At 40.1% G+C, this 11,864-nt stretch overlaps 1 protein-coding gene across 1 annotated transcript in view; it reads right to left on the bottom strand.

Moving 5' to 3' along the window:
• Positions 1-4,269: 4,269 nt before the first annotated feature.
• Positions 4,270-11,864, bottom strand: part of LOC109398085 (lachesin) — a 460,438-nt gene continuing 452,843 nt past the window's right edge. The window contains exon 13 of the mRNA XM_062852595.1: positions 4,270-5,459. Within this exon, the coding sequence (XP_062708579.1) occupies positions 5,350-5,459 (110 nt within the window). The 3' untranslated portion in view covers positions 4,270-5,349. The remainder of the gene's footprint in view (positions 5,460-11,864) is intronic.

Genomic DNA, 11,864 nt, shown 5'->3' with positions numbered 1-11,864 from the left:
TTTAAATGCGTAATACGGGCTGATACACGGCTTATTCAAATGCTTAGTGGTTACCTGGGTACTCTCCCGACATTGTTTCCGGGATTTTTCACGGTATTCTTGCCGGTTTTCTTCCAGCGATTCCTTCCAGAATTGCATCCGAGATTCCTCCTGGATTTGTTGAGGAATTTCCTCCGGAATTCTTCCCAAGTTTTTATTCAAGGTTGAGATGCGACTGGGATGATTTTGCTTCGGAATCATTGACGTGTCAGTCATTTTGGGAACTCGGAAACACTAGTTTATGAATCTCCTGACGTATCAGTCCGAATGGGAGCTTTTTCAAGGGTTTAATCGGTCAAGATTTACTAGTCAAAATGGCTTTGCTAAGCTCAAAAATGTCATGCGGAATTTTTGGTTTATATTGAGTACTTCAGTAATTTTCTGTTGGGATTCCATGAGAAGTTCCTTTAGGGATATCATTTAGAACTTTTCACCGGATTTCTTTCCGGAATACTTTTCGACATTTCTCTTGGAATCCTTCCTGGTTTTCAGAGAGAGATTTTTTATGTGATTCTTCCGGGAGTCCATCAAGAATTTACTTAAGTTTTTCTTGCAGTATTCGTCCCGAAATTTTCTCTAATTTTTTTTCTCCAGGAATTCCTTTTGCCATTCTTCTTCCAAGGGTTCCTGCTGAAATTCCGCGAAGGATTCATTTAGGGCCTTTTACGGAATATCTCCATCTAGTCGGAATTCTTCCGGGTTTTCGCAAGAGATTCTTTCTAAAATGTATCAAGTAACTCCACCAGAATTTCTTTTAAAGATTGTTCCTTCCGGGGTTCTTTCTAGGCTTCATTCGGGAATTATCCAAAGATTACTCGCTCCAGTGTACCTTCAGTAATTTTCTCTTGGATTCCTTGAGAAGTTCCTTTAGGCATATCAGCTGGAAATTCTCAGAAGATTCTTCCCGGAATTCTTTTTGGCATTTCTCATGGAAATCTTCTTGGCCAAAATCACTACTGAGATTTTTCCAAAAAATCATTGTGATATTATACTCATCAGCATTCCATTTAGGAGTTGTTTAAGTTTTTGTTCCAAGATTCCTCCCGAAATCCTTCCTGCAATTCCACCTTGATATTCCCCATGAATTTCTTCGAATACTTCTTGCTAATCGGGTTGCATCCCGGAGTTCTCAAAAGGTTCCTCTCAAAATGACTGGGATTCTGTCAGAACTTCCTCCAGAGATTCTTACTCTCAGAATTATTTCTGGGTTTCATCCGGTAATTATCCAATGATTCATTTTCAAGTTTGCTATTCAATTAATACATTCGCGATTTGCTTTCAACAAATACGTTTTCACCCTTTTTCGTTTTGTCAAACCAACTATCCAAACGAATTGCACACGAACAGACTCAACGCTGATCTGCTTGTTGGTTATTCCTTTTCGCCGTTGACCAGTTGCCTTCCAGCTTAGCCTTTCTTTCCATCGCTTTCGATGATGTCGATGAGCTTATCGTGAAGCATCGTCGGCTGGAAACTTTTATTGCTACAGTGTCGGTATATGCGAATATTACATCTGTGTGAGTGTCGAGCATTTGTGCCGTATCCTCTGCCTACAACCAACCCATTCGGTGAAGTTCGGTTGTTCGGGCGCGCGTGTGGCGGCACTGTCTGAAGTGTACGAAATCATTTGCGAGTTACATCATACTCTTTGCATCTGGACATCGATTAGCAGTGCTCAGTTAAATCGCAAGCGATAAAGTTGATAAGTTGTGATGAATACTCGTGAGGTGATAATTTGCATCATTGAATTTTATATTACTTTAGGGATCAGTAGGTTGACCATTTGGGAATTTTGTGCCATATTTTGGGGCTACCTCCCATGTTTCCATCCAGGATTCTTTCAGAAGTTTTCTTAGGGATTCCTTTAGACATTCTCATGAGATTTCTTCTGGGATTCACCCATTCAACTGTTCTCTCAGAGAAGAGAATCTTTCAAGGTGTTTTACCGGGATTCCAAGCAAAATTTCTTCAAGAATTGTCTCCGAGATTCCATGTGAGATTCTGTCATGAATTTTATAATTATTCCCAAAAATCACTCTAGCATACATTTAGTAATATTTTGTTGGATGCCATAAGGGATCCCTTATCCTCTGTGATTTTTCCCTTGATTCTTCCCACATTTTTTCTAATTATCCTGGATTTTTTCCTGATTTTCGTCGAGAGTTTTTTATCTTGGGTTCTCTTTATGAATTCTTTCAGGGATATCCTGATCAATCCAGGGATTTTTCAAAGATTCATTCAGAAAGTACATCAGATATTACACTCAGGATTACTTCCGGGATTCCATCAAGGATTTCTTCAGTTATTAATTCCGCGATTCCTTCAGAATTTTTTCCTAGGATCTACAATGGATTTCGCCATTCTTTCAGAGGATCGAAGTATTAATCCTCATATTACATCAGAGATACCTCCTTGATCACTTCCTAGGATATCTTAAAATATTCCCTCAAGTATATCTTCAAGAGCTGCATTCATGATTCCTTCATGGATTTTTGCGGGATTTGTCCAGGATTTTCTATCGAGGTTTCTCCATGAATTCTTTCTGGATGCCTACTGGAATCGCGGATTTTTTCCTAACGATTTTTTTTAAATAAATAACATAAGAGAATTTTCCGGACTTTCTCCAAGGGATTCGATTATGGAGTCATCCCGAGATTTCTTCAAGGATACCTCCCGGAGTTTCCCTAACAGTTCCTTTTGGGAGTCCTAGTGAGCTTCTTTTGAGGATTTCTCCAAGGACTCGTTCCGAGATTTCGTCAGAATTATTCTTCTGTATCCCTTTAGGGATGTTTTTGGCATGCTTATATGTATTTTCTCGGTATTCCTTCAATATTGAGGGCTTTTTCCAGAAATTCCTCTCTAGATTCCCTAAGGTTTTCTCTGTGGATTTGCTTAGAGATTCCTCTCGGGATGAGCTCAGGAATGCCTCCCGAGATACCGATACCGACTTCTCTCAGAACTTACTCCGGTATTTCTTCAGTTTTTTTGCATTCCTCAAGGGATTCCCCCCAATTTTCTTCAAGAGTTCCTCCCAATATTTTTTTACAGAATTTCTAGAGATTCACGAAGAATTCAGCGATGGTGGGACAAAGATATGTTGAAGACCCACATTGAAGAAATTGGAAAATAACAAAAACTCAAATTTCAAAATGAATGCTGTGACAATTTTCCAAAAAAAAATTTAAATTTTTGAATATAAGTAGGGGAACTTACGTATTCTCGGCAGTTTTGTTCTTCGTCATGGGGGATTTTTTGAAACCTGTAGGTCTCAAATCTTTCCCAACCAAGATGAGTTATATGTATGCCCAAATTTCAGTCAATTCGGTCCACAAAAACCCCCCATGACGAAGAGAACAAACCTGCCGATAATACCCATCGTCACCCTACTATTTGGTTTCTTATCGTCATATTTTCCATATTAAATGTATGTAAAAGCAGATACCGTAAAACGGGGTATCATTGATCAGCGGGGTAACATTGATCGGCTTGACCGATCTCATGAAATGTTCAAACAAGCATTTTACATTGAATCAGTTTCTGCTATCGAATGGTTTATCGTAATCTGCTATTATTTAGCTATTAAATGACATGTAATTCTTGAAAACAGAATTTCATAAACATTGAAATAAATCGATTTTTCCATAACTGTGTTTCGTAACGCAACGAGATACATGGTAAAACATTCATGCTTGGCATGAATACTAGATACAATATGAGGTTCGAAATCACTGTATTACTTCAATATGATATCCTAGAGTTGGATTTAACGAACGAAACTTTTATGAAAATGCTCTTTTTCAGTAAAATATACGATTTATTGGAAGTAGGCTATCAAATCCTCAAGCCATTGCCTACCTTTAGGCGTTATTCACGGTTTGGAGGATTTTAATCTTAAAATAACTCAAAAAGCACATAAGTTGTAAGAATTTGGCTAACATATTCGCAATCAGCGACACCGAATTTAGTAAGTAAGGGTATTTTCAACACAAATGAACATTGACCACTGACATGATCAATGTTACCCCAAATCAACAAAATCAAAAATTAGTATTAAAAGTTTATTTAAACATGTTTAAAATTTTTGCAATACTTTTTCGAGTAGCTTAACACATAATCAGAGGGCCAGTACTTGTTTTAAAAATATAAAACTTGTAACATTTGCTTTAACAAGAGAACTATTCAAGAAAGATCGAAAATTCTGATCAATGTTACCCCGGATTACGGTACTAACTATAGCATATGTAGGGAAGAATATTATATCTTATTAGCATCCGACACAATAAGCTGCACCTCTATACACTCATTTCATCCTAGCTGCATGGTTGTGATTCAAAGCCGTAGATTTCTTGTTGGAAACAAAAGTTTTAGTTAACAACTCAAAATCGATTATACCTCTATGACTCTGCGACAATTCCTGAAATCCTTTCACCGAACGTTACAGTGCAGTTTAATTTTACGCTTAAAATAATGCTTCACGGGTTTCTGTAGTGGTCTCTATATGGGGGATGCCCTTAATTTGGCTAGTTTACCTGCGTTCCTGTTTTAAAGGTTAATTACAAATTGGCTCCTTCACTTGAGTCGCGTATTTTGCTGCAGTAGGGTGAGAGATATGTACAATGGTTGCGTCATCTAGCCCTCGATTGAAGGTTATGTGTAAGTGGGTGAGTTGCACAGTCAAACGCATGTGAAATCCAAACTTTCCATTTTTGTCATCTGCATATTTGCTACATTTATTCAACAAGTGGTTTGATTCGCTTTTGTTCATATTTTCAGATTTATCGTACACTTTTCGATATTTCAGCCTAGAGATATTTGCCTTGCTATAAATATATGCATAGAGTTCTTACTAGTTAATGATTTCTACAACAAAAAAGCGCATCTTTCTCTATTTATTTGCTAGAGTGGAGTTTCATTAGAGGATTATACCTGCTTCAACGTATAGTTAGGTGTTAGTCTAAGCGTGATCGCTTTACTAATCAAAGTACGTTTTATTTGGGGTACTCTTTGGGAAAGGAAACGGTTGGGTTTTAGGAATTGATATGGGATTAGTTGGCAAATCGTTTTTTTTTTTCTCTTTAAAGTTTATGCATTTCGACTATGATATCACTTGCTTAGCCTCGTTCGCATTTCTCTGTTACAATGTACAAACTTATGATATGTTCAAATCAGTTTGGATTGAAGTAAAAGTATTGAGATATGGGTGTGTCTGGTAGAGGATATAATCATGCGCTTTTAACATATTTAACAATTAAAATACTGTTCGATAATGTACAGTCCTTAGTGGGAAAACTTCAAGGGATTCCCTTGATTTTACAGAAACAGATGATTAGAGATACAGTACGAATACGTAAGAGATGATGATATGCTCAGTATTTTCAATACGGTGTAGTATGTTTCGCAGTTCCATCGCAGAGAGCCAGCTGAAAGAGAAGAGAATATCTGATTTGTAATATCTTATTGTGAAACGGGTACAGTCATACACCTAAATAGTCTACCAATGTTTTAAATTCAATGCAGAGAAAGCTCATGGAAGATTTATAACATTTTCATTACAATATGTAAATCATCCCTAATAATCCTTCCCTAACCTTTTCTGTTCAAAAATTTCCTTCAGTATCATAAATCATAAATTATGAGCGTCACTATCCGATCATAAATTTCCCTACCGAAGCTGCCAGCCTGCACTATAAATGGCTACCAGTTCCAATGTCCTCTCGTACCTTTATGTGACACCATCCGCAAACTGCAATCGTCAGCCGAAAAAGTGAGCTTCTTAATGTTTTTCCCCACCAAGGAGCGTTAGTAGATGGTGGTAACCAACGGCAAATGAAAAAAAAAAAAAATCCGGTGAATTAATTTTAACTCCTGCACAGCTTTCGGTGACAGCATCCCTTTTGGTTGCTTCCGACACGCCAAGATAGCAAAAGTGAACAAGAGATCGCAGTGGAACAGACCTCCTAAACTGCTCGGCTCAGCTCAACTGGGTAGGTAGGTTAGGTACTCTCCGTTTGAAACGGCTAGCGCCGTGCTGCCATTTTCATCAGCGTTAATATTCAAATCCAGTTAATTTAAATTTCCACATTTTGAATGCGATTTCACCTCCAGCCAAGCATGGGAATGACGGGATTTAGTGCAAAGCACGAAAAGGGTTTCGTAGAAGAAGAAAGGAAACTCGATGGCACCGACGTTTCTTTTCGTGTTTGATACCTACCTTGTGCTCTGATGGTTGCTGTTGTTTTTGATGGAATCGTTTACAGAACTGAAAGTTCAATGGCGCTTTCTTTTGGTTATTATGAAGTAGATTGGGTACAGGGTGCGGCAGGAAAAAATGCGAAAAGTTTAAGGCACTATTACACACAAAATATGGGATATATATGACAATTTTTTCATGACAGTGTATAAGTCAATGTCTATATTCTAGCACTACAAAATAAAAATGAACATGTTTGATGTTAAACATGTGGTAATGTAAGCCTAATAAGCGGGTATCAATATACTGCGCGCGCCATGGTCATTATACAAAATGACTATAGCAGTACAAAATTAGCTTAAATTCGATGAACAATCAGACCACACTGATCCAGAGCCATGTAGTTTCACATACTAGATGAAATAAGTACATATATTTAGTGATATTGTAGAGAAAATTACAAATTTTGTTCTATCAGATACGAAATTTAGCGACCTGTGTACTTTTCTGCGGTTTGAAAATTCTGATTGTCTTCAGTTTCAGGCGCCCCGCCCTGCAAAGGTTAGTGATCAAAATGGGAAAATTTTTAATTAACTTTTCAAAAAACTAGCCTATTAGAGATCGTGGAACGTTGAAACATAGATTGGTTAACGTCAAATGGACGAAAACGAGGTTTGAAGTTGAAAAACACTTTCGCATTTTTTCCTGCCGCATACTGTAAGACAGAAATGGAGAGATAGGCTTGGTGGTCTAGTGGCACCCGCTTCTGATTCGTATGCAGGAGATCCTGGGTTCAATTATTGACCCGTCCTTTTGCTCTTACATTGTATCATTCTGACTACTTTCTCTTCTCTGCATATACACTTACTTACTTAACAATCAGGCTAAGGCCGGGCTGGCCTCTGCTGTACATAGGGTATCGCGCCACTTGGGCGGTGGCTTCTATATTCATCTGTTTTCCACTATAACTCAGTCAATTTTGAACCAATTGACTTGAAATGTTGCACACGGGTAGATACTATACCTTTCTCACCACATTCCAAAAGTTGTGTCAATTGGTTCAAATTTGACTGAGTTATAGTGGAAAACAAACGAATATAGAAGCCACCGCCCAAGAGGCGCGATTCCCTAGTAGCCGTCTCCATTCCACTCGGTCCATGGCTGTTTGTCTCCAGTTCCGCACTCTGCGAAGGGTTCGCAGATCGTCCTCCACTAGTTCGCTGCGCTCCACGTCTGCTTGTACTGGTCGGATGACTCTGGAGAACGATTTAAGTCGGGTTGCTATGCGACATCCTGATGACGTGACCCGCCCACCGTAGCCTCCCGATTTTCGCGGTATGGACGATGGTTGGTTCTCTCAGCAGCTGATGGAGGTCGTGGTTCATTTGCCTTCTTCACGTCTCGTCTTCCATCTGCACTCCACCGTAGATGGTACGCAACACTTTCCGTTCAAAAACTCCAAGGGCGCGTTGGTCTTCTGCACGTAGGGTACTCGAAGCTATTCTCGAAGCTATTCTCGATCGATTGTATCATACGCCGAATTGAAATCGATGAACAAGTGATGTCCGTTGTAGCGCGTTCACCCATAAATCCAGCCTGATATTGCCCCACGAACTCTCTTGCAATCGGTGATAGACGGCGACATAAAATTTGAGAGAGTATCTTGTAGGCGGTAGTTCCCGCAATCCAACTTGTCGTCCTTTTTGTAGATGGGACACAAGATACCTTCCATCCACTCCTCCGGTAATACTTCCTCCTCCCAAATCTTGGTAATGACCCAGTGTAGTGCTCTCACCAGTGCTTCCCTACCGTGTTTTAGAAGCTCGCTACCAAGTGGTTGATCTGCTCCAGCGGCTTTGTTGTTTTTCAACCGGCCAACCTCCTCCTCAATCTCTTGGAGGTCTGGGGCCGGAAGTCTTTCTTCCTGTGCACATACTCCTAGATCTGTTACCACGCCACCTTCGGTACTTGCGGTACATTAAGGTGCTCGTAATGCTGCCGCCGCCTTTCGACCACCTCACGCTCGCTCGTGAGCAGGGGCCTACATCGTCGAAACCAAAACATGACGCTGAAAGCGAGCGCCCATCAGCATCGTACGGACGCCGACGACGGGAACATTCAAAACAACATGCATGCGCTTCGCTTCAGCCGCCCTTCTTGTCACTTTCTTCGACGCAACGACGGGTGGCGGCTCATTTTCACACCGACTGGGATTCAGTTGAAATTTTCAAATTGTCTAAAATGTATGTTTGCTTAATATTTTTATGGGTAATGACCTATTTCAGTAAAATGTGCATAGAATACATTAACATTACACAGATTTGCCGGTTGTTACACTCATTAATTGAGTTATAACAGAGAAATTCATTCGATGTCGAACGAGCGTACGTGAGCTTGTGAGTGCGAAACAAAGTGGCGTCTGCGACGACGCAGCGCCGTCGGTTCATCGGTGACGATGACAGTCGGGCTGAGCGACGACGACGGCGCCTTGTTTCCATTGACGATTGAAACCATTGTTTACAAACTTCGCCTGAAAATTTCAATTGAAATTGAAAATGTAGGGCCCTGCTCGTGAGAATATTCCCGTGATTATCTCGCCACATGTCGGCTTGTGGCACAAAGCCTCTGCGTGAGCGGTTCAGCTTCTCGTAGAACTTTCGTGTGTCCTTAGCGCGGTACAGCTCTTCCATCGCTTCGCGATCTCGTTCTTCCTGCTGGCGCTTCTTCATCCGGAAGACTGAGTTCTGCCTGTTCAGCGCCTGTCTGTAACGTGCCTCATTCGCTCTCGTACGGTGTTGCAGCATTCGCGCCCATGCTGCATTCTTCTCGTTTTTCAACTGTTCACATTCGCCGCCGTACCAGTCGTTTCTGTGATTCAGAGTCGCGAAGCCTAGTGCTGTAGCCGAGGTTCTACCTATGGCAGATCGGATGTAGCTGCTCTTCCGTTGGTAGGGCCACTGCTAACTGCTACGCGTAGTCTTGAGCCACTTCTACGTTACGCAGCTGCTCCATGTTGAGCCGCGGCGTTCGACTTCGACGCGTGGTGATACCGGTCGAAAATTTTAAGCGCATGCGACTAAGTAGTGATCCGAATCTATATTCGCACTGCGGTATGTGCGGACATTGGTTATATCCGAGAAGAATTTACCGTCGATTAGAACGTGGTCGATTTGGTTTTCTGTTTGATGGTCGGGTGATCTCCAGATGGCTTTGTGGATATCCTTGCGGGGGAAGAAGGTGCTTCGGACTATCATACCACGGGAGGCTGCAAAGTTTACGCATCGCTGGTTGTTATCATTCGATACGGCGTGCAGGCATTTCCTCCCTTCCTACCTGCGCGTTCATGTCGCCGACAACGATTTTCACGTCACGCGGCGAGCAACCATCGTATGTTTGCTCTAACTGCACGTAGAACGCTTCTTTCTCGTCATCAAGTCTCCCTTCGTGTGGGCAGTTGACGTTGATGATGCTGTAGTGCGGGGATGAACCAGCCTCGGGCTGAAAATCCCCATAATAAAGAGCCAATAATAATGATGCTGTAGTTGAAGAAACGGCCCTTAACTCTTAACATGCACATCCTTGCGTTGATCGGCTGCCACCCGATCACACGTTGTCGCATCTTGCCCTACACTATAAATCCTGTTCCCAGTTCATTGGTGGTGCCACAGCTTTGGTAGAAGGTAGCCGCTCGATGCCCGCTTTTCCACACTTTCTGTCCAGTCCAACAAAGTTCCTGCAACGCCACGATGTCGAAGTTGCGGGGATGTAGTTCGTCGTAAATTATCCTGTCACTTCCTGCGAAACCTAGTGACTGGCAATTCCATGTTCCAAGTTTCCAATCGTAGTACTTATTTTGTCGCGTGGGTCTTTGCCGATTGTATCGAGTCGTATTTTCTCCTATGTTATTCGCAATGGGGAATTTTACGGGTGGCTTATTGGGCCTACGCCAACACTCCTGTCTCGCCGGAGGGCCATCGTGCCAGTTCTGTTTAACGTCCCAACCAACACAAGGACGACTACGCTGATGGGGCTACCACCTTGGATCTAGCTGGGCGTGGTGCAGCGTTTCTTACTCAGCCGCTGGATGCCAGAACAGACGCTGTTTGAGCCGCACCTCCTTGGTGAACAGACGCTCGGATCGTACCTCCTCAATCTAGCTGAAGTCAGAAGGACAACAGTGCCCAGGCTGCACTACCAGCTAAGCACATAACTCTTAGCTGGCGGTCTTTGTCATCGCTTGACCCGAGGAAGCATGAGGTAGGAACTTGTGAGGACCAAAAACGGGAAATATGAGCATAAAATACGGGACACACAAAATGTTTAAGGCTGAAATTATAAATTGTTTCATATACACATTAGGGACCGATTATGTGTCAAAAGTTCTCAGATATACAAATTCATGTACTCTTATAAAAAAAAAAATACATAAGAAAACCTGTGAGTGTAAACAAAGTTCTGAGACCACTAAAGTTATCTTTGAAATTATGTTAAAAGATTACGCAACAAACATTATTGTTGTACAACAGACGAATAAGCCGCTCATAAACTTGGTTTTGAAAACTTTGGCTGAATAAGCTGTCATTGTTACTTGAGAAGGAATCAATCGAACAATTAAAAAGTTGCGTACAAAAGTTAAATAATTATGAAGCAATGAAAAGACCAAGAAATTAGATATTTTTCCGCAGTATTAAAAAGTGATTTTCAACAAACTTCTAAGAAATTTAATTTTGAAAGCAATTGAAGACAGTATGATTCATAATCGGTTAGAAAATAAGAGTTGACTTAGTTAAAATCCAAAACATCATTTTATTCGCCTCATAATTCTATTATTTTTGGCTAGAATTCGGAGAAGCCATTTTCATGTGATTTAAAACCATAAGAGCATACAAATCTGAAAAACTTCGAAATTTAAGTCGCACCAAAACAATCATAAGAATATATCTGGAAGTTATAATATTTTATTGTTTCTTTATTTTTTGCAATTGAAGAATGACTGAAAACTTTAAAACTCTGTATGTTTATTTTTGAATGTAATATTTTCATTTTTTGTATTTTAAGTCTGAAATTTTTAATCATGCAAAAAGTGTTAATGTCATCAAAACTTCCGATAAATCACATTATTGGAATGATTATTTTGTTTATCTTCAACTTCTTTCTTTATGACTTAATAATTTCAATTAAAAATGATTGATTTAGAAAAAATAGAGAAATTAACATTTTATTCTAGGAAATTCCGGTAGAGTTTCTGAATAATATTCTAATGTAATACAAAATTATAGCTTAACACTTCACAAACTACATTTTTAACTTGTTTAGAATCTAAACAAAAGCACGAAGAACCAATTGAACTTTAAATTTCAGTAAGCTCTTAGGAAATATTTCTGATACTTCAAATCATTAATATTTAACTCGAAGTTTTAACAGGATGAACCTTTACTTGTTAATCAAGACATACAGGGGATGGCCAAAATGTTTGGGATAGGCAACTTTTTTTTCTCTCACAAAAATGTTCAACATGCCTTAACTATTCATAGAGCGCATAAAAAAATCTCAAATTTTGACTGTTTGCCAACCTATTATATATGCATCATTGGTACAAATTTGGGCTCGATTGATAAATATTTCGCAAAGTTAG

The sequence above is a fragment of the Aedes albopictus genome, chromosome 2 (assembly GCF_035046485.1).
Source record: "Aedes albopictus strain Foshan chromosome 2, AalbF5, whole genome shotgun sequence".
Classification (NCBI taxonomy): domain Eukaryota; kingdom Metazoa; phylum Arthropoda; class Insecta; order Diptera; family Culicidae; genus Aedes; species Aedes albopictus.
Note: the sequence above shows the minus strand (reverse complement) of the source record. Positions and strands in the feature narration are given on the sequence as shown.